Genomic DNA, 23,765 nt, shown 5'->3' on the forward strand with positions numbered 1-23,765 from the left:
GGAACTCACTTTGTAGACCAGGCTGGCCTCAAACTCAGAAATCCGCCTGCCTCTGCCTCCCCAGTGCTGGGATTAAAGGCGTGCGCCACCACGCCGGGCTCTAGTCTGAGTCTTAAGACTGAAGTCCAGGTTGTCCTTAGTCCTTCTGCCCCAGCCTTACAGATCTTGAATTTACAGGCTTTTGCCATCCTACCTGACTTAGTTTGGGAACTTTAGAAACAAGGATATTTGTTTTTCTACTCTGATTCTTCTCATAGAAAAAACTACCGGCTTTCAAGTCTAGTAAAATATGCCAATAGAAAATGTCAGCTATGAAATATTTCCAAAAGCTGAGGCTTTTTATTCCCCTTTACTTTCATTAACCATGGCGGGTCCAGGAGTGATTACACCAGTAAAGCGGGGTCCTTTCCATCCTTTCTTTCAGAGCATGTTAGACTGTCTCATTCCACGTCAAGTACTGTGATAATGATATCCTTACTTTTAAAATGCAAAGATACACAAACCCAAGTTCCCCCCTCTCCTCTAATACACACTGTAATGATTTCATCATCACTGTCACTGCAGTAATTTAATAAGCATCCAATTCTGAATGATGTAATGGCTACATTAAAAGGTACACAAATGACGACGCTTGCACGTATTTACCAAAGGACCCAATAAAGATATATGTATTCTGATCTTGGATGGTCGCCTACGTTTTCCTGAACTTCAAATGTATGAGAATCTTTGCGAGGGTTCAACTTAGATATTCTGAAGAGATAACTTCTGGATTACAGTTGGAGGATCGAGCCTGGTTCCCTGGAATTCCATAAAAATAGAACTGTTTTTCCAGTCTGTAGCCAATCTGAAGCAGAAGAGCGCAATCAGATCCTTCTGAGAGTCAAAGAACCGCTGATTAGGGTAACCAGGTACGATTCTAGTAACAATCCTTGACCCTGATTGAGGTTGGGTCCCGGACGGCTCTTTCAAAGGTGACTCCCGACATGACGTCACTTCCGGCACCACCTGCATGGTCCCGGGGAGGCTAAAGAGGGTGTGTAAGTGTCGGAAGAGCTGTCGGGATGCAGCAGGCAAGAGGAACAGTAGGAGGCCGTGGCTGCGCTCTCTTTCCACTGCTGAGCATCCTAGTCGTCCAGGGTAAGTGCGCCAGCTGGCTGGACTCTACTTCCGGCGGGGGAGGGGGGGTCAGAAAAGATGGTCGCTTTTCCGGTTCCGGGTTGGGGGTCTCAGAAAAGCCCCCGCTCGGCTTCTGCGAAGGAAGGAAGGAAGGAAGGAAGGGAAGGAGGGGGTGTGGGATGGTGTTCTTTCCCGGCTAGCACCTCCCACTGCGGAGAGTTGGTTCCCCTCAGCTCTCGGAGCCCGACCACCTTGTGAGACTTGACACCGCCTTGATGATGCCTTGACGAAACCACAGCAAGCGCAGGCTTGGCGGACACTCACTGCTCTTGTGAGAGTCTCTGTGCTTGTCCGCCAGGGTTCTGCGTTGCTGTTACACCCTGGTCGGAAACCGGGCAATTCGTGTTCCAGTTATTTTGAGAGACACAATCAGGGTTGAGGGGGTGGGGGGGGGGGGGAAAGGAAGAAAGAAGAAGAAGAGAAAAAAAGGAAAATCATGACTTAGTGATTTTATTTCAGGGGCTTTAGATAAAACATTTTAGACAAGGGTTATAGTGTGATTTTTTTCTTATAGCAGGCATATTGCTGAAGAAAAGGCACCTTAGGACTTTCTAAACATTCTGAAGTATAAGAAAAGTCATAGCCATTCTTTCGAAACTTGAATCTTTTAACTATTGTCAGTACAGTGTTGACATAATGACACTATTGTAAGGTTTGGATAATTTTACTTTCATGATGTTCCAATTTCTAAATTTCAATCCAAACTAATTAGCTTTATTTTGAAGTGTGAATATTGTCTTGATTAGTGTGTGTGTGTGTGTGTGTGTGTATCTTCCTAAGAAATAGAATACTGGTATAACTAGTATTAGAATGAATTGTTGTATTGTAACATTTCTCTGAAAATAATGGACATTTCTGAAAGGGGTCTTTAATATTGTGTAAGTATTAGGTGGCTGAGTCTCATCCGGTAAGATGAGGAGGTTTTTATTTATCTGGTGACTAATCTGCATGTTGCCAGCACACTCCCTGATCCCTCCCAGCTACCTATGTCATCATAAATGTCCAGTTTCCCCTCTGAGTTCTTTTTACAACAGAGCCAGGCCTACTGTCACCTCGTATAAACACACACACACACACACACACACACACACACACACACACACACACACACAGAGCAGGGCTGTGGAGGGAGAAATGTCTACATATTGTCCCAATGAGAAAAAAAAAGATCCTAGAAATTGTGTCTTTTTGTAGATCTAGTGTCATTTCACATATACGAGCAGGTGTCAAATCTAGCAAAACAAATGGTTCAAATTAACTCTGGAGGGCTGGTGAGATCAGTAGGCAAAGGGGCTTGCTTTGCAAGCCTAAAGACCTGGTTCCATCTTCAGACTCTACATACAGGTGGAAGGAGAGAACCAATTCAATAGAGTTGCCTCTGATCTGTACAAGTGTGGACACACTCTATTAATAGTTTTAAAGTTATTGATCACTGTGTAGAAACCTATTAAAGATATAGATTTAAACTCACCCACTCCTCCAGGTTTTCTTGAATAAATTTACATTTTGCCTTTAAAACAAACAAACCAGGGGTCTGGAGAGCTGACTCAGTGGTTAAGAGCACTTGCTGCTCTTCTGTAGGACTCTGGTTTGAGTCCCAGAGTTGACGTCGGGGCTTATCATGATTTGTAACTCCAATCCCAGGGAATCAGATATCCTCTTTGGCCTTCATGGACCCCAGACATGTAAGTGCTGCACATAAAGGCAGAATTCCCAGACACATAAAAATAAAGGTGGGTAGTTCACAGGCTTATTCATTCACTAAAATACAGTTCAGTAATTTTTTAGTATGCATGGTGTGCAATCATCATTACAAACACTTCGGGAACATTTTTATCACCCAAAAGAGAAATCTTGTATCCATTCTGACCTTCCCACAGGCTCTGGAAACCACCAATCTCCCTCTTTAAACTTTTGTCTATTCTGGGCACTTAATACAAAGTGAACCAGGCACGGGCCCCTTTGTGAGTAGCTCTCTTCACGTGGTGTGTTTGCAGTGCTCCGTCTGGTTGGTTGTCTGTTGGTTCATTTTGTCTCTTTTGAATCGTGGGTGGTGGGCTTTGCTTTCCCACTAGTGTTTACTCGCCATCCCTCTTCAGAGACTGAAAACCCTTACATTGTTGTCATGTTTGACTTGGCCTTCAGTTTTAAGTCTGATTCTGCTTGTTTCAGTTGGCTAATTATAGAAATGATAGGCTGGGGGTCTGGGGATGTAGCTCTGGGTGTAATGATGCATGCATGTAACCCTAGCACTGGGGATGTGGAGGAAGGAGCACCAGAAGTTCAGGGTCATCCTCAGCTGCATAGTGAATATGAATCAAACCTGAGAAACAGAAGACCCTGCCTGGAAAAAACAAGAGAAGGAGGAAAGGGAGGAAGGGAAGCAATAATGGTGGAGAGCCCAGGATTACACCTTTTCATGCAATGTCAGTATGTAAATTTAAGATGGAAAGATTTGCAATTTGGATGTATAAAGTCAGTGTCTTTGATTTTGTCATATTTAATTTCTTTCAGTTCTAAAATTATTTTTATTAGAATGTGATTTGTATTTTTCATTAAATGGTTTTGTTAATTTTCATGATATTTTTATGGTTGTGGCTGGTTTTACCTGGCCGGAATAAATATCAAGCCAGATCATGGGTGATCCCGTGACTTGGAATGCTGAGACAGGAGGATGGAGTGTTGGAGGCTGGACTAGCTTTGGCTACATAGCATGATCCTGTCTCAAGAAACGAAATAAAAATAAAACAAAAATTAAATGTCTGAAAGTATATTGTGCTAAAGTGGGGGGGGATTTGAATGTCTGTAACATAGGAGTAGAGAGAGTTTTAAGAAGGGATTTGAGAGAAAGATAGAAGATATGGAGACAAGAGAAGGAGAGGAGAAAGGAAGAGAGAAACAGAGGTAGGGAGAAGAGACAGAGAGAAAGAGAAAGGGAGGAAATGGAGAGAGAGAAGCGGGGAGACTGGGTGGGGAGCTGGCTGGAGGAACAGCTTGTGTTACAGATCTACAGATCTTGTGTTAGCTCTAAAGCAGGCATTGGCAGCCATTTCCAGGAATGGAATGAGAGTAAACGTTTAGGGTGTGTGGGCAGCTGTTCTCTGCCACTTCTCAGTTTCTGCCAGGTGTGCAAAAGCAGCCAAACAAACCAATGTGGTGGCATTCTGATACAATTCTGTTTACACAAAGGTTGGAGTGTTTTAGCTATTTCCTGTGTGATCAGGGGAGAGACTGATTGGTTTAGACAATCTGGGTTACCCATGGAGCAGATAGCAGGGTGACAGCTAATTATTATGAGTTTGTTCCTTTCTCATGAAAGCCATCTGCTTCCACTTGAATCATGGGTCGTAGGTTGCTGACCCCTGACATGCTGTTCTTTGACATTATCCCCTAGGTATCAAAGACACGTAAACTTACCCTGAGTGAGACTTGTGGCTGGTTTCCCCTCTTTCAGTGAGTGGCTTTTCTGAGTAGAAACTGAGAGTCATTCTTGACACCTTTCTCCCTCCAGCATTAATTTCTTGTGGGAACTGTGCATTTGTGTGATATGTTTTTCCTCCTTCAGTATACCAGCCCAGTCTAGAAGTGATTCTTCAGAACTGATCTTTTCCTGATGGGTACAGACAGAAGCGTGGAGGGAGGCATTGAAAATTCCATAAAGAAGGTGATAGGGAGAGAATGAGTGAGCAGTGCACACGTGTTCTTACACTAGTAACCTCGGTGACCCTCCCAGTTTCCCTTTGCCCGCCTCCCTCCCTCTGGAGTTTTGCCCTGATGGTGCTTGCATTTCAAGGAGGAAATGACATTTACAAATCAAGTGTGGTCATGGCACATGAGTTTGGGTGGTACTGTGTTAGAGGAACTTTGGAGGAAGAGCAGAGAACTTCAGGGAATTTGGGGAGCCCATCACAAAGTGATGTATGTGAGCGGTGGTGAAGGTGTTTGGATATTGGGGTGTAGTGGGGAGCAACTCCAGCAGAATGGTAGGAATGGGGAGATCTTTCCAGACAAGTAATATTCTAAGAAAAGCATTGAGGTGTGAAAGGAAACAGGATCTTCAGAAAATGACTGGGCAGTCCAGGCACAGGGCAAGGGGTACGATGTCATTGGCAGGTATCTGAGAAAGACTCTTCCTCTTTAGATTTTAATCCACACCCCAGTGGGGAATTAGTTCAGGGTTTCTAGTACATGTGTTACCCACTTCAATAATAATAGTTAGTATTTGTTAAAAGTTTTTATTTTAAGAATTCTACTAAGCATTCTATGTGTGTTTATGTTTGTTTATGTATTGTGCTAGGGAGAGGACACAGAGCCCTACACAGCATATTGGATGTTCACAGTGATCCTAGAAAAGTTATTCTTGCCATTCACCAAATACAGCAACTGAAGCCTGAACAGGTTAAGGAACTGTGTGTGACCCAGCCCTTATCAGAAGTCAGACGTGCTAGAGCTTGGTGCTGTTCTGGCCACGTTCAAATCTACTCCTTTAAGCTCTATGTTGCATTTATGTTCTAGGCTATAACCATAGGCTGAGGGGCATGTGTAATTCGTAGGTTCATTCTACCATTCAGGTTTTAGACCCAACTCTCCAGGACTGACTAGGCTTTTTCTTCTTGTTCGTGGGTCAGGAGTTAGAGCTTGAGAATGGAGGTTTTTCTGATAGAGAAATGAGCATTTGCGGGGGCATAGAAGAAGGGGCAAATTTAGCGTGGCAGTCAGAAAGGGTGCTGTGTGAGGAACCAGATGGCCGTCATTTTTGAGATGGGCCAGATTCTTACGAAAGGCCTTATTAGTGAGCTCTGTCTTGATCTCCTCCTTTCAGGAGGAATGTGGCCAGACTAGATTGTCCAGAGAGGAGTGAGAAAATGACTCAAAGATGCCAGAGGTACAGGCACTGGGACAATGACTCAGAAACGCCAGCGGTAGGAAAGGTCAAAGCCTGTAGGAGAGACAGGAGGCGATCTCAGCAGGCAGGCGTTGGGCACTAGAGGTAGGTCGACTTTCTGGGTGTTGTACGTGTTTTAACTCATTTAATCCTCACAGTGACTTGGGGGTGAGCTCCATTTCTGCCAGGACACGTAAACTGAAGGAGTGACCACTTGCTGAGCTGCTCAGAGCCAGCCACTGGGCTGGGGTTTGAACCTAGAGCTTCTGACTTGGGTTCAGTCCTTACACTGTCCTGCCTGTGACAGAGGACCACTGGATGGAATTGCTCTGTTCTGAAATCATGCTGAGGTCTTTGGCTTTGGCTACCAGAAGAACCTTGGCTTTGTGAGTCAGAGTAGGAAGCAGGAAAAACAAAGGGTAGTGTTTTAATTTCCTAAGACATGGCTCTCCAGTGGGGGGTATATTTTTATTCATGGATTCCCCAACATCACAGAGGAACTGTTGGAAGAAAGTGCCAGGTCTGTCTGCCTGTCTGTATTTTTTTTTCTTTCTTTCTTGTGGAGAGATGGAATGTCAAAATTGGAATGAATGGTTTTAGAAAGACCACACTCTGTAGGCTTTAAAAATGGTATCTTACTTTTACATTGTAGAACATATTCGATTATATTTTTCCCTCTCCATAATTTACTTTTTTTAATGTTACCCATAGAACCTAGGGCCTTCCAACTTAAGGCAGGTGCTCTTCTTCCTGCTAGCCCTTCATAATTTACTTTTAATAGATGTGTGATTCATTAACCAGCTTTAGGAGAGGGAGCATAGCTGGGTGTGGTGGTGCATGCCTGTAATCTCAGAACTTAGAAGGCCGAGTCAAGAGGACTGTCAGTTTAGGCCAGACTGGGTGACATAGCAAGGCCTTGTCTCAAGAAGGAAGAAGAAGAAGAGAGAAAGAAGAGGAGGAGAAAGAAGAGGAAGAACAGGTGTTAGAGGGAAGGAACAACCATGCGGAGTTCTTCCAAAGGACCAGAGTTCAGTTCCCACGTCTCACAACTGACAAGCACTTGTAACTAGCTCCAGGGATAATGCCTCTTGCCTCATGGGCACCAGCACTCATGTGGATGTACCTATGTGAGGATAGGAACACACATACACATGATTAAAAATAATACAAATAAATTATTCTTTAAAAAGAAGAGGAAGAGGAGGGGAGGAGGAGGAAGAGTTAAGAAAGACTAGATAGACCCTTTTTGGACAGTTTTAAAAATAACTTTCCTATTTGTATTTTCTATCCTCATTTTGCTACTGGCTGAGACACTAATGGCTTCATGCTGGGACCATACTGTGTCTGGTTGCGTCTTATAGACCTCATAAGAGCTGCTGTATTCCTGGAGCGTGTGTGTGGTGGGGTGGTGGGGAGGGCACAGGATGGCAGGGGTGGGTATCGTTGCCTTCTTGTTATTGAGCAACACCTACTTGCTTGTAGACAATTTAACTACAAGCCTGTGATTGGCAAAATGCTAGTGTGAGTAGGTTTTTCATTTTCACCCAACTGTTTACTATGATTTAAGGCTATACAGTGTTAAAAAAAAACATTATTCAAGATTATTAGATCTTAGTTCCTTCTTCTTTATGGATTTGACTGAAAATACATTGATGGCTCTGGCCTTTTGGGGAGATCACTGAAAATGGTGTGAAGCATCTCTCATGTTCACATTTGGGAAATCCAACAAAGTGAATGCACTATGCGTGTTTGGGCTTGCTCTCATTAGGTGCGCGTATCGTCCTCTCCTTGGAGATAAGTGCCGATGCTCACGTCCGAGGATATGTGGGAGAGAAGATCAAGTTGAAATGCACCTTCAAGTCATCTTCAGACGTCACTGACAAGCTGACCATAGACTGGACATACCGCCCTCCCAGCAGCAGCCGCACAGAGTCTGTGAGTGTGGGCTTTCCCCAACGTCCCCTTGAGTGCCTGGCACGGTGACACACGTCTTGTAGTCTCAGTATTGGTGAGATGTGAAGATTAGGAAATCGAGGCCATCCCTCAACAACATAGCAGGTTTGAAATCAGCGTGATCTACATTTAAAGGAAGAAAGGGGGTAGAGTCACCTGCTGTGCAAGTCTGGTGACCCGAGTTCTAGCCCCGAGAGCCATGGAGGAAGTCAAAAGCTGTCTTCTGACTTCCACATACACCACATAGCACTAGTGCTCTTACATGCTCACACATACACCCCTGAAACACACTCACAGGCACACACTCATACACGTGCATGCACACACACACACTTCCATATACAATCACACACGTGCGTTCACACACTCACATACACACTCACACACACGGGTGTGCACACACGTACCTGAAATACAGTTAAACCTAGAAAAAAAGAAATAAGAGAAACTTTTAGACCTTTGGAGTGAGCCACGTTTATATGATATTTGTTTAATTACACAGAGCCTTTTATTCTGACATGTAAGACTTTGTGCATTACCTTCAAGGGAAAAAAATGGTCAGAAACCAAGAGGAAATGTGGTTTAATTTTGTTACCTTGTTGTTTCCTTCTGTGTGGTGTTACAGCTTTTTTTTTATTTTAGATCTGATGTACTAAAAAGGGCATGGAGATGTGGGCTGGAGAAATTCCCCACTCACATCACAGACATCCTTTCTCTGAGAGCTACTCTGATCCTGCTGCCTCAGTGGGTGTGTCTGTCTGAGAATCCACATTGCAGATTTATCTTGGCTTTTCCTCTGGCCGTGTAAACGTCTGCAGTGATTTATATAGCTGCCTTTGAAGGAAGTGGTGGCACCTTGTACTAGTGACAGATGTCACTGGTGACAGATGGCCTTGTGATATTAGAAGCAATATAGTTTAATCACGCACGTAAAACATGTTTATGGTTCAAATTCCATTATAGGTGTTTAATTAGAGATTACAGTGCTGTAAAAACCTTTCTCTTTATAGTTCCACCATTCTCCTTGGTTTAGGATGGATGCTGTTTAAGAATGTATTTGAATTGGGGCTGAAGAAATGGCTCAGCAAGTAAGAGCACTGGCTGTTCTTCCAGAGAACCTGGGCTCAATTCTCGGCACCCACACAATGGTTCACAATATCCTGTAACTCCAGTTCCAAGGAGATCAGACACCCCGCTCTGACCTCCGAGGGTCTGCCAGGCACTATACACAGACATACATTGCAGGCAAAATACCCATACATATAAAATAAAATAATTTTAAAAATTGTTAAAAAAGAATGTGTCATAGTCACATATAAATTGGATCTTTCTTTATCTCTTTATCTATTTATTTCTTTGTATATGCATGCCACTTGCAAGGTGCCATAGCTCACTGGGCCATGCTACTGTCCCTAGACTGGATTTTAGAAAGTGTTCTTTATTCTGTTTTCCATCTTTGGAAGAAGAATTCCCGTTCATCTTAGTGACTGTGCTTTGAGTCGTGCACTCGGGGCTGTTACTGAATGCCTGGTGTGGAGCGGGGTGGGTACCGTAGTGAAGGAAACAGGTCTGCAGACAAGGTTCCTGTTGCTTTAGATGTAAAATAGTTCACTTTATTCTGGGCTGTCAGGAAGCTATGGCTGACCTTATTTGGCTCTGCTTCCTTGTCCAAAAGTAGGGCAGAGAGCAATAGGAGCGCTTCTTCTTGGGTCAGAAACCTTATATGCAGACGGCCCTTCTCCGGGAGCACTGGCTCTGGGAGGCTGCTCGGGAGGCTGCAGGCTCGTCTGAATTAGAATTAAGGGCATTTAAGACTCTTGTAACTCAAGGGTGCAGTGGTGAGGTTTGCCAGGCTTTGGAAGGGATAGAGAATTGCGGCTCACTAACTTAACGTGCAGTAATTCATGAGTTACATCCACCTGGAAGGTCGGTGAGGACGTTTTAAGCTTATTATCTTGATGATCAATGAGAGGCCTTGTTTTTTAGACACAGGTTTCGCTCTGTGCCTCAGTTTGTTCTTGGATTTAGTGTATATAATGCAGGCTGGGATCACATTCACAGCACTCTCCCTGCCTCAGCCTCCTAAGTACCTGGGAGTTGAGGCACTCAGCACCATGTTGGTTTGTTAGGCCTCCTCTCTCTCCCCACTTGGAGCACTTGTCACACATACATTAGTTCTTGCTGTCTTACCAAATGTACACTCCATGAAAACTGAGACCATGGCTGTGTCTGGGCCATTGTGTTCTGTTCAGTCCCACCAGGACCATGGGATGTGTGCTAGGTATTTGTGGACTGAATTCTTGATGACATTAACCACTGGGTGATTCAGCATCTTCTCTGAGGAATAGCTCTGAAAAATTGGGCAATTTGGTGGTTAAGAGATGCCTGGTGTCCTAAGCAGGAGGGTACCACGTAAACAAAGAAAGAGGAAAGCCTCCTGTCTTGCATAATGGTTGTTTGTCATATGTGCCTGTCACACCTTCAGGGTAAATATGTGCTTTAGGGACCAAATGTCCAGTCACCAAGTCCAAAGCAGTATCGTCTTAATACAGCAGATATTCATTGCACGCTTATCAGGCCTATGACGTGAGGCTTGTGTTAACTGTCACCGAAGATAACTTGAGAGAGGTTGGATTGTGTTACACCTGCCCAGTGATATAGAAGGAAAAAAAAAATCTCCCTTTTGTTACTTGCCAACTGTGTGCCTTTGAGTAACTTGCTTCATCTTGTTGTTTGGGTCCTGTTTCTCTTTCTGTATGTTCAGAAGAGTTATAGCGGCTTGCGATGCTCTGGTGGTGGTGTAAGGGCCAAGAGAGTAAACATGTGAAAGCCATGATAAACAGACCTCGGGGTAACCTTAGGACGCTGTCTCCCTATTTGGGCACTGTTGCACTGTTAACGGTTAAGTCCGTGAGCCTGTCTAATGCATCCTGGGAAGTTTAGTGGTGCCTTACACCAACAGATGTATGGAAAAGTGTCTCAGATTATAAAGGAAATAAAAGTAAAACTGTAATGAGATATCACCTCACAGACTACCATAAAAGCTATTATAAAATAGGCAAATTATGGGGCTGGAGAGATGGCTCTGTGGCTAAGAGTATACACTGTTCTTACAGAGGATCTGAACCACGTTGGGTGGCTCACAGTGGTCTGTAACTCCAGCTGCAGGAGATCTGATGCCCTCTCTGCCTTCTGTGGATACCTACATTCAAGAGTGCACATCCATCCATCCATAATAAAAATAATAAGAAAATCTCAAAAAGACAAATTATAATAAGTATTGGCACAGGTTGGAGAAAAGGGAAATTTACTAATGTAAACAGTGCAGCTATGTTAGCAAATGGCATGGCAGCCCCTCAACACCGGATATCCCAGGGAGAGGTAGTTTAGTGAATGAGCCTGGCTGTCAGCATCGTGCAGGAAAGTCACATTGTGCTCCATAAATAGACACAATTATCATTTGTCAATTAGAAATAAATACAATTAAAACTCAGGGAAAAAGCGAATCTGTCCATATTGTGAACTGTTTTGTGGAGAGTGAAGTTGTCCCTGCCTGAGGGTTATTACTTGAGGGCTTTAGGGAGGGCTTAGAAGGAAGTTATTTTCTAGATGTTTGTCTGTCTGTCAGTCTGTCTGTCTCTGTCTGTCTCTGTCTGTCTCTGTCTCTCTGTCTCTGTCTCTCTCTGTCTCTCTGTCTCTGTCTCTCTCACACATACACACACTCACACACACACACACACCATGTGTGTAGGTGCCCTCAGAGGCCAGAAGTGTGGACTCTCCTGGAGCTGAAGCTGCAGGTGACTGAACTGCCCGATGTGGGTGCTGGGAACTTATCTGAGGTCCTCTGGAAGGCCAGTGCTCTCAGCCACTGAGCCATCTCCCAAGCCATAGAAAAGATGTAAGGGTTGAGATCCCAGACTTGCCTGTCAATCCTTCTGGCCAGATTTATTAAATTGTCTTTCTAAGGTAGAGGTGAGAAAAGCATTAAAGTCAAACAACAACAACAACAACAACAACAACAGACAGCCAGGGGAAGAGAAGCCCTTTTATACAGTTCTTTTTAACATTGGATCTACTCGGTTCTTCATTCCATTGTGTTTTCCATGTTAACCTTGTCTCTCATGCTGTTACTTTCTTAGATTTTTCACTATCAGTCTTTCCAGTACCCGACCACAGCGGGCACATTCCGAGACCGGATCTCCTGGGCCGGAAATGTCTACAAAGGGGATGCATCCATCAGTATCAGCAACCCCACTCTAAAGGACAATGGGACGTTCAGCTGTGCTGTGAAGAACCCTCCAGACGTGTACCACAATATTCCCCTAACAGAGCTCACGGTCACAGAAAGGGGTAAGCTGCTTATTGCCAGTCTCCTCTCATGCTGTGACTCCTCGGGCCCTTTCCGGAACTTACCAGTTGATTTAGAGGATCACTGTGTCAAGGTTATCTTTGTATGCCTGTTAAGATTCATTTTTAAGACATTTAAAACATTTTATTTTGTGCGTCGTTATATGAGCATGTATGCTACAGCGTATGTGTGTAGGTCGGAAGACAGCTTGTGGGAGTCCCTGGGAACAGCCGTGAGCCATTAGGATGTACTTTTTGAAAACTGAATATTTTCTTCCGATGTTGTCATAGCGTCTACACTGCCTTTTTCAATTGTCTTCAAGTGACCAAATGTCTTGTGGAATGTTGGGCAATCCTGCATGTTAATGAAGGGTGATGATGTGTGATGTTGAAGTCCTTTAGGGGCCCTGTTAAGTTCCTGCCTGTTAAGTTATGTGACTGTTCATAGTAGGGAGTTCCCTCCATGGATGGGCAGCATTGCATTTCTATTACTTACAAAGGCAACAGTTTCCTTCTCCTGTGGAGATAAGCTTGTGGGTGGCTTTTTTCTCTTTTTCATTTTTTTCTTTTCTTTTTTTTTTTTTTTTTTTTGGTTTTTCGAGACAGGGTTTCTCTGTATAGCTCTGGCTGTCCTGGAACTTACTTTGTAGACCAGGCTGGCCTCGAACTCAGAAATCTGCCTGCCTCAGCCTCCCAAGTGCTGGGATTAAAGGTGTGTATCACCACCGCCCGGCAGGGGTGGCTTTTTTCAATGTAAATCTCTGGTGACTATTAAATAATTATTTGAGTTTTAACTGGATTTGAACCAAAGACACAGAGATACATTATGAGTTGTGTAACTGCCCTACCATTTCTTAGGGCTTCCCTCCCTCCTCTGTTTCCTCTCTGCCTTCCCGTCTCTCCTGCCTTCCCCTCTCTCCTTTCCTCCTCACTGTTTTCTTTGTCATAGTTGTAATCTGGTTTGACAATAACCTGTATCACATATCACATTTACATAATCATACAGGAATAGATGCATTTTTCTAGAAGGCAGTTTAGTAATAGAAGTTATAGTTCTTAAAATTATATTCCCTTTGATCTTACAATTCTATTTTAAAATTTTAACCTTAAGAAAACAGAGAGAAACACTAGGATGGCCACCCTCATGTAACTTGTAGAGTCAAAGTTGGATGTTCAAAGTTAGAGAATTAATTTGCTAATTGATTCAGTATAGTGGAGTACTATGAACCGTATGTAGAAGGCTGTTTATTTATTTATTGGTCAGAGTCTCACTACAAAGCTCTGGCTGTCTTAGAACTTACTTTGTAGACCACCAGGCTGGCCTTTGACAGATGGAGATCCACCTGCCTCTCTCTCCTAGTGCTGGCATTAACAGTGTACACCGCCACAGCCTGGTCAAAGACCCTTTATAATCAGGACCTTTTTAATCACAAAAAAACCATACTTATCATTTGTTAAATTAAAATTGTGTGAAAACTAGGACTCCTGCTTTTACAAACATGTGTCCTGCCCCACGTGTGCTTTCACTTTTGGAAGAAGAACAGATTGATAGCCATGTGTCACTTGTAGGTAATGGGATCATGTGTGCATGTTTATGTTTCTTATAATTTTATGTTTGGGATGATGCATTTGTACCTGCTTGGTGTTTCCTACAGGGTTCGGCACCATGCTGTCTTCTGTAGCCCTTCTCTCCATCCTCGTCTTCATCCCCTCAGCAGTGGTGGTCATTCTGCTGCTGGTGCGAATGGGGAGGAAGGCAACAGGGGTGCAGAAGAGGAGCAGGTCTGGCTATAAGAAGTCTTCCATTGAAGTTTCCGATGAGTAAGTCCCCAGTGGTGAACCCATTCCTTTTCACAGTCCAGCTCTGGGGCAGCTCCTGCATCCCATATCCACATATATCTCCTCCCCGGCTGAAGTTTGGTCCACTGCTGAGATTTCCTTCCAAACACAGTCGTTCCATGAGGGGTGTCGGAAGGAAGATTACAGTGACATGTGTGGGTAATGTCACGGAGGGCAGGATGCACAGGGCGCTTAGGCTTCACACGGCTTCATACCACACAGTGCTGGGGCTCTGCATGTATATTTGAGCACGTCTCCTTCTCTCAAAACTAAAATAAAATTCCAAGTCATATTTTTTTCTTTCACTTTTTTTTTTTTGGCATTGAGCTAATGTCTCCTAACAGAATATTCATAAGCAATGAAGGAAGCTTTGAGAAGAGCCTGAAGGGCGATGACATTTAAAGAAGCACGTGCTATTCTTGGTCAGCAGGTGTTCTGAAAGAGTTAAACAAGTGTAGCTATTGTCTTAGTCAGTGCTCTGCTGCTGTGAAGAGACGCTATGGCCAAGGAACTCTTAATAGGAGAAAATGACTTAATTGGGGGCTGGCTTACAGCTTCAGAGGCTTAGTCCACGGTCATCGTAGGCATGGTAGCTGAGAGCTACATCCTAATCTTTAGGGAAAGAGGGGGCACCATGGGCTTTTGGAACCTTAAAGCCCACAGCACTGACATACTGTCTCCAAGGAGGTCACGTCTCTTAATCCTTCTAGTCAAAGAAGTATTCCCTGGTAGCAAAGCATTCAAACACCTGAGCCTGTGGAGGCCATTCTTACTCAACCCACCACAGTTAGCAAAAGCATGTATCAGCCTCCATTCTGCCAATGAGCAGGCGCAATCCAGTGGTTTCCCAGGAAGAGATCTACTTTTTTTTTTTACTTTTGTTTGTTTGTATTTTTGAGACAGGGTTTCTTCTGTATAGTCCTAGATGTCCTGGAACTCACTCTTTAGACCAGGCTGGCCTTGAAATCAGAGACCTCCCTCCCAAGTACCATGATTAAAGGTGTACACCACCACTTCTCATTTGAAATTTACTTTAAAAAATTATTTATTTATTATGTATATAATGTTCTGCCAGCATGTATGCATGCAGGTCAGAAGAGGACACCAGACCACATTACAGATGGTTGTGAGCCACCATGTGGTTGCCAGGGAATTGAACTCAGGACCTCTGAAAAAACATCCAGTGCAGCCGGGCGTGGTGGCGCACGCCTTTAATCCCAGCACTCGGGAGGCAGAGGCAGGCGGATTTCTGAGTTCGAGGCCAGCCTGATCTACANTTCTGAGTTCGAGGCCAGCCTGATCTACAAAGTGAGTTCCAGGACAGCCAGGACTATACAGAGAAACCCTGTCTCGAAAAAACCAAAAAAAAAAAAAAAAAAAAACATCCAGTGCTGTAAACCTCTGAGCTGTCTCTCCAGCCCAAGATTTACTTTCTGAAAGGAACAAAAGCCTATACTAAAGCTCTGTAAGCTGGCATGGTGGTGCACACCTTTAATCCCAGCATTTAGAAGGCAGAGGCAGGTGGATTGCCGTGAGTTCGAGATCAGCCTAATTTACATGACGAGTCCCAGGCCGGCCAGGGATACATAGTGAGATCCTGTCTCAGCAAAATAAATCAGACAAAATAATTATGTGATGTTTCCCTTGTCTGTGAAAGGGCCTTTAACCATTAGGTGGGGGAGTCTTACCTTGGGAAGTTTCAAAGTTTTCTTTCTGTCTCTATGTGTATTTATTTACTGGAGAAAGACTTCCTATTTCAAGGAATCTGTAAAACACACACACACATACACACACACACACACAGAACCATTGGTGAAAATCCCAGTGTCTGTTTCTAAGGACTGTAGATTTAACCCTCTGTGCTTTATTCCCCTAGATATACTATAGTCATTCATGTGTGTGCATGCATATATCTCTGTCTGTCTGTTTACCTGCCCATTCATCCATTTGTTCATCCATTTTCGCCCCATCCCAACATTCCTAGAACCACCCCTTTCCCTCTCTTCTTTGTCTGGAAGCTTTCTTATCCTCCAGGACTGAACAGAAATGTTCCCTTCCTATCGTACTCCTTGAGTCCCGGGCAGAGGACTGGTCCCTCCATGTGCTGTCCTGAAGGCAGTTCCATGCTAACCTTAGAACACTATGTATTGTGTTATAGTACGCACTAGTTTGTACAGCTCTCATGGCATGGGATTGGGAGCTCATCCACAGACCAGGTTCTGCTACTTCTCTTCCCACCCAGCATGGTGCCTCCATCAAGGCTGCTGGTCAGTACTTTTCTGTATGTGTGATGGTAGCCAGTTGCTATTTACATAGCCCTTGCTATGCTCCAATATGTGCTTCACGCACATTTATTTATGACTTGTTCCTAATAACTCTGTTTAAGGGTTGTTTGTAACACAAGTCTCACAGTCACCTGTGGTAACAGTGACAGCTGAGCTTGCTCTGTGTTCTTTCCATAGCACTGACCAGGAGGACAGCAATGACTGCATGACGAGGCTTTGTGTCCGCTGTGCAGAGTGTCTGGTAAGTGCCCTGTTTCTTCTCTTTGGTGTTTTCTATCTTCCTGCCTATTTGAAGGATCTTTTGCTCTCAAGAACAACACAGGCAAACCAGCACAGGAAAGTATGAACCAGGGTTTCTGGGTATGCCTACCCATTCTCAACTTGACTTTTTTTTTTAAGAAAAAAATTTTAGATTCTTTTTCTTAAAATATAAGTGTGCTTTGGCTGTGTGTATTCTGCACAACACCTGTACACCTGGTATTTGCAGAAGTCAGAAGAGGGCATTTGACTGCCTGCAACTGGAGTTACGTATGGTTGTGAGCCACCATATGGGAGTTTGGAACAAAACCCAGGTCCTCTTAAGAGCAACAAGTACTCTTAACTGCTAAGCCTTCTCTCCAGCCCTCTACAGTGAGCTCATGGAGGCCAGGGGACAACTTGTGGGAGTTGGTTCTTTCCTTTTACCGTGTAGGTCCCAAGGATCAAACTTACATCATCAGGCTTGAGAGCCAGCCCTTTTACCTGGTGAACCATCTCACTGGTTCTGGGTTTTAGTTTTTAACTCATGGGTGTAGAATTGTGTTCTTAAGTTAAGAAGGGGATCATGTAAGCTAGGGACTAACACCCCCCCCCAAAAAAAAAAAAACCAAAAAAAGCAAACAAACCAACAAATAAAATCAAGCAACTAACCATAAATAAATAAATAAATACATAAATAAATAAATAAATAAATAAAACAAAACCCTATGGAGTTTTTTGTTTTGTTTAGTTTTTAAATAAGGGGTTTTCTTGACTCAGAATCCTGAATTTAACTTCTCTGATGAACCCTGGTATTTTAAAAGTAATTTACTTATCTATTTTTATTTTATGTACATTGGTGATTTGATTGCATATATGTCTGTGTGAGGGTGTCACATCCTCTAGAATGGGAGTTACAGACTACAGATAGTTGTGAGCTGCCATGTGGGTGCTGGGAATTGAACCCACATCCTCTGGAACAGCAGCTGGTGCTTGTAACCTCCGAGCCATTTCTCCAGCCTGCAAACCTTGGTATTTTAAAGAAAGTCCGAATGTAGAGCCTTTTAGGTGACTTGATTAATGTTGTTTATCACCTTATTGGAAGGTTCCCATCTTGGTTTAAATCTCTAGATTAAATCCATGACCCTCTTTGAGTACACGTGGTGACACAGGCTTGTGTGGCTGTCCTGGGATCTCAGGATGAGAGAGGACTCTGATATGGTGCATCAAAGTCAACTTGTGGACTAACGTGGAGCATTCCTGTCACGGGGCCCTCTCTGTACTCACTGCCACGCCCAGCACTTCACCAAATGAGTGTGGCCTGTCACTCTCTGGGCTTTTTCTTCATTACTTTGACTTCTGTGAACTTGAGCCTCCTTTGTGAGAGGAGAAAAAGTTGTTTATGAAAAAGGACCTAGTTTCAATCTCCAGGGTCTGAATACTTTGATAATAGTGTGCAAAGTAAGGAAGAAGGGCAAGAATGAAATCTGCTTGAGTCAAAGAATTAACAGAATATCTTGTAGAGTGTTCAGTCACCCGGACTCTCAGTAAATGGAGTGGAGTGGGACTGATGTGTATTTTCAAAGCTCAGTCTAGCTTTTGTTTTGAGTAGAAGGGACCAGAACAGGATCAGAGAACCTCATTAGTAGGTGTTAGCAGTAATTTAAGTGAGAGAAGTCTGTAGTAGAGATGGCAAGAAGTGGCTGTATTTTGTTTTCTGGCTTGAAAGTGAAGCCAGAAGAATTTACTGGCAGTTGTTAGAGAGAGAGAGAGAAAGAGAGAGAGAGAGAGAGAGAGAGAGAGAGAGAGAGAGAGACATTATAGAAGTCCATAATGAATAGAATGTTGGTAGAATAGAACCAACATTTTCTAGAGCAAGATTTTAAATGTTCTCATTAAAACATAAGATTTTATTTTACATGTATGGGTATTTTGCCTGCATGTATGTTATGCACCATGTACATGCAATGCCATGGAGGTCAGAAGAGGGTGTCAGATAACCTGGAGATTGAGTGAAAGAGGGTTGTGAAGCACCATGTGAGTGCTGGGAATCAGACTCAGGTCCTGTGAACTACTGAGCCCTGGGAGTCAAACCCCAGCCCTCTGGAAGGGCAAAGAATGCTCATAGTTACTGAGTTGTCTCTCCAGCCGCAGAGCAAGATTAAAGAGCAAATTCAGGAGTTGGGTTTAAACATACTAGGTTTGGAATGTGCAGTGGGCAGTTATGCTTTCTGAAGAGAGGTGTAGTCTGCAGACTTAACATCGGAGCCCTTAGGAGATCCAGGAAAGAGATGGAGGGCTGTATATGTAGGAGAGGTCAAGGGACTAAGCCCGTTCTCCAAGGCTTCTAGATTAAAGAGATAAAGAGGAATTAACAAAAGAGGATGAAAAGAGATGACCTCTGAAGATGGAGGAGAACCGGGAGAGTTTGTTATCTTGGGGGATGGGGAAGGAATGTCCAAGGAATTGAGGGTTTATTGAGGATGGTTTGGTGATGTGGAAGCTATTGGTGACCTTGGCAGAAGTAGCTCCACTGGGATAGTGAGGGTGCAAAGGGCCAGAGCACCACAAGGATATGTCGGAGGCAGTGGGTACAAACAGCTCTTCTAGGTAGGAGACAGAGGAGTGGGCAGTGGGTAGGGAGGAGTCTGTGTCCTAATACTTCTGTATGAGTAAAACGGGGCACATTTCTGTGCTATTGTGGATAAGCCAATGGAGAAGGAAAAGTTGATGCTGCAGGAGAGAGAAGGTAGGATTGCTGAGTTGACTCTGGAAGGTGTCACAGGAGGACATAGTAGCTGTAGATAAAGGCATAAGAACAGTAGAGAAAAGCTGGACATGGTAGTGCACACCTTTAGTCCCAGAATGCAGGAGGCAGAGGCAAGCAGGTCTCTGTGTTCAAGGCCAGCCTGGTTTACAGAGTGAAGTCCAGGACAGCCAGGGCTACACAGAGAAATCCTGTCTTAAAATACATACATACATACATATATACATACATACATACATACATACATACATACATACATACATAATACATACAGGACAGTAGAGAGGCTGAACAGATGAAGCTATAAGCATGTAAGTGAATCTAGTGGTGGAGTCATGGATATTCTTCACAGACTGCCTTCCTTCTCAATGGTAGGAGGAAGCAGGGTCATGCTCTGAAAATGATGGGAAGAGGATGGATCAGAGGACAGTGGAAAGAGTTTAGGTATGAAACAGTTATTTAGAAGAATAGGAAAATTAGGGCCATCGATAGGGCTCAGGGAGTAGTGGTACTGGCTACCAAGCCTGAGGACTTAGGTTTGATCCCTGAAACACATAGTGGAAGGAGAGAATTGTTGTCTTCTGACCTCCATATGTATGGGTATACACAAGCACACATATACACTAAGTAAGTGAGTGAGTAAGTCAGTCAGTAAGCAAGCAAGTAAATAGTTTTTTAAAGAACAATAGAATTAAGACCCAGAACAATCTGATATACTAGATAGCACTAATGGCCCATTTGAGGTCCCAAGTGATGAGGTCTGAGTTTGAATTGTAACAGTGAACACTCAAACATATGTTATAGAGTACTAGACACAGTGCCAAGAAGCTCACACCTATTGTTCCATGCATGTCTGTGAGGTGTGTTTTTATTATCCCCATTTCAGAGATGCTGAAACTATCATTAAATAAATAGTCAACATCCTTTAGCTAGAAAGGTTGAGGTAAACGAGCTCCTAACCCCAGGATGTTCTGCTGTACGCAGTCATCTTCTCTTGTATTCTGAGGTTCTGAAATATAGTCATCAAGGAAAAAAGAACCCACTGGGGCTTCAAGGCAGAGATCAGCCTGGTAGGCACATTGTATTGAGGTCCTGTGGTGCTCCATGGAGTGTAGGTGTGCTATCAGAGATATCCCACTGTGGGGGATATCCCCAAGCTCAGTTCCATTTAGAGACCCTATACAATGGTCTTTGTCTACCTCTGACTGTGGCATTGAGATGCACATACATCTGCTGTTCTTTCCCTTGTAGGATTCAGACTACGAAGAGGCGTACTGATGAAGTGTGCGTGATGCAAGAAGTGTCACCTAACAACAGGAAATACCCATTCCCCTGGCCAGGAGTGCCATTGGTGGGGACAGCAGTGACAGAAGATTCTGAAGGTCACCAGTGAAGACCCTAAGGACCACTTATTTATTGAAGAAACGTTTATGTTGTATTTATAAACTGTTTGGAAACTCCCAGAAGGGACTCATGACTTCTCTTCTTAATACACTCTAATTGAACAATGAAATTCTTGAACAGAAACAGTGCTTGGGTTACCTTCGCTCTTGAATGTAGTTCATGGTTTCTTCCAGTTGCCTGAAGGAGACCAAATGTCTGTCACTCTGCCGATGCCAAAATTGTACTTTTTTAATGGTGTGGAGCTTGTAGCTTCCTGATGATGTGCCAACGAACAACACGCCCATTCGGGATGGATAGCCTTGGTTTCTTCTCCGATGTTCTCCGGTCAGCGTTCAGTATGCACTACGTGGTTTAATGGTCATCGGCTGTGTTTAGGGGACATGCAGTATTTAACCCCGATTTCGGCTCAGTAGGTGTACAAGTTGTAGGCTTGTTTGGACTGGGCCTTTTAAGTATTAAAGCATTGTCAATTTACAGTCAAGGATAGTTTTTGATGTAGAAGAATCTTTCTCATTTTTCTTGCTAGCTATACTTTGGGCCACAGAATCTTTGTTATTTTGTGTTCCTGCAGCTGACTAATTTGTGGTTTCCTTCTTGGGTTTTAAGTTAGAGGCAAGAAATGTCTATTAAGAAGGTTTTTAGTGGCGACTTAGAAAATACTTTTTGTAGTCCTTTGCTTTGGGTCTCTCACGTTTCTCGTGTTGTTTAGAACTTTGGTTCTCAGTGGCACCAGAAGTGGGTATTGTATCTGCAGGCTGGTTTGCTCGGCACTGGAGATGAGGAAGTGGCGATGTGCGGGATATCTCCCCTTGCTTCACTCCGTGCCTTGTAACCCACACCTCTCCTCTCCTCTAGCAACTTAGTTGTTATTTTAATTTACACTGGGTTTTCTGTAAACCACTAAGACGTGCCTGACTTATCGGAAGGACGAGCATGTGTGCAAACAGCGCTCTCCAGAGAGAGTCACTGATGACCCCTCCCCCAGCCCTGGTTGGTTCAACATGGTGGTCTTCATGGTTCTTCTTAAAGCAGCTTTCGAGGCCTCCATATTACAGTGTTATATACTATGTTTCTCATAAAAGTCATTCTATTTACCATGAAGATCTTACATTTGAAACCCGGGTCATTAACTCTGTTTGAAAGACTTGTTAACTTAGCCTGCTGATCCATGATTATGATTTACCTCTGGTCATGGAAGCTCTTGGAAGAGGCAGAGGAGGGACTGGCATTTTACATTTCTGGTCGTTAGATTCCACAGTTCTTTGGACTACTTGTTAAAGATGTAGTTGTCTGTGGCCAATCCATTGAGACCCGTTCTGATGGTTCAATAGAGAAAAGAAAACATTCAGGCACCAAGCATGAATACCTTGGGCACTTGCAGATCTGAAGAGAGTGACCCAGGTGGGAGGGGGCATGCTGTGGGCCTCACTGTTCTGACAGAGTCATTACAAGAACTCATTTAAACCATCATTCTGTGGCATTGAGGGACCAGTTTTAGTTTCTTGGGATTTTTTTGCAAGCGTATTGTGAGGTTTTATCTAGCTCAGACATTGGTGAGTTCAGTGACTACTGATGAATACTTGGGTATACTGTTGTGTAGCCTGCTTTGAAATGGGTCTCTTCTCTTGTAAATGACAGGACAATCAAGTCCTTCATTGTAAGGGAGTACATTAGTGATTTTATTGGCTCCATGGGTTTGTGGTCATATCTGGGGCTTAGGCTGCCCTCAGTTTCTTATGCCAAGGTTTGTGCTAAAGCTTTTTGATCATCAGGACGACAAAGCCATCTGTGGAGCCTCCTCCTTTAAGAGTGAGCATACAATAGAGGGTTTGTCTGACTTACTGTTTTAATATCTTCTAAGGTGAGATTCTCATACTTTTGTTTTTTCCTTTTTGCTGCTCTGTGGACTCAAACCCCGTGGTATTATAGCATTGTCTGGAAAGAGGATTTAAGTCTTTCATTATGGTTTTATCACCTTCTGAGTTTTACATGGTGGCCTCTTAAAACTATTACAAAATGTGAATTTATAACGTACTTTGTTTTCCCTCTGTGACCTGTTATTTCAGGTCACTTGAGGACATCTTAGCAGTCTGCAGTACCCGAGTCAGCAGTGGGATTTCAGAAGGAAAAGTTGTCTACCCTTCTCCCATCCTGCTTACGTGCATACATACATGTGCGCGCATGTGTGCATGCATAAGTATATCTTACAACAACAGAAAATCTGGAGGCTAGATCCTGACCCAGAATGTTCTGTTGTGTTGCTGGGCTCCCCCATTCTGAAGAAGGACTCTAAGAAGATCCATGGAGTAGACCAAAGCTCTTATTTAATTGCACAGCTCACAACTTTGCTGCCAGAAGTGCCCACTCCGGTGTTGGCCTCCTCACCGTGGTCTCTCACTGACTTTTAAAATTAAGTTAGACTTTTTGTTTGCAGGAGAGTATGATCTGTAAGGCTTCGTGCACAGACATTGTGACTCATGGAAGCTTTACTGCACTGTAGTTAATAAACTTCTTTGCACCTTGTGGCTACCCTTTTCGTGTCTAACTATGTTAAAATGAGCAGTACCTTGTGCAAGGTGGGTGTTGTGGTTTTCAGCATTGAGAAAACTGTCTGAGCTGCACCACCAGCAAGATCCTGCATAGATCCAGTGGTGTGCTGGAACCAGATCACATAGCAGAAGCTGATGAGTGCATTTCTAGAAATTTTGTGAACCCAGTGGCAAAATGGTGGGCATGAAATACACCGCACTAGGAATATTTATACAGGGCCCGTGCAGCATAGTCCTTGGGGCCAGAAAACATTCAATAGTTTTCAGGACAGGACAAATTTCAAAAGATGAGCATTACCCAGGCTTTGTTCTACTGGGTC

General features: G+C 43.6%; 1 protein-coding gene across 1 annotated transcript; it reads left to right on the plus strand.

Annotated features, from left to right (window-relative positions):
* Window positions 1–1,000: 1,000 nt before the first annotated feature.
* Mpzl3 (myelin protein zero like 3) lies at window positions 1,001–23,423 on the plus strand. The gene is made up of 6 exons (XM_021172239.1): window positions 1,001–1,137; window positions 7,830–7,996; window positions 12,157–12,367; window positions 14,020–14,185; window positions 16,666–16,729; window positions 20,744–23,423. The coding sequence occupies exons 1-6, from the start codon at window positions 1,062–1,064 to the stop codon at window positions 20,768–20,770; spliced, it is 711 nt and encodes a 236-aa protein (XP_021027898.1). The 5' UTR covers window positions 1,001–1,061; the 3' UTR covers window positions 20,771–23,423.
* Window positions 23,424–23,765: the final 342 nt, after the last annotated feature.

The sequence above is a fragment of the Mus caroli genome, chromosome 9 (assembly GCF_900094665.2).
Source record: "Mus caroli chromosome 9, CAROLI_EIJ_v1.1, whole genome shotgun sequence".
NCBI lineage: Eukaryota > Metazoa > Chordata > Mammalia > Rodentia > Muridae > Mus > Mus caroli.

Bases quoted from the DNA above. Each gene is read 5' to 3' on its own strand.
- Mpzl3 (XM_021172239.1), top strand. From the start codon at position 1,062: ATGCAGCAGGCAAGAGGAACAGTAGGAGGCCGTGGCTGCGCTCTCTTT. The intron at 1,138-7,829 runs GTAAGTGCGCCA...TGCTCTCATTAG, and splicing joins GAGCATCCTAGTCGTCCAGG to GTGCGCGTATCGTCCTCTCC. The intron at 16,730-20,743 runs GTAAGTGCCCTG...TTTCCCTTGTAG, and splicing joins TCCGCTGTGCAGAGTGTCTG to GATTCAGACTACGAAGAGGC.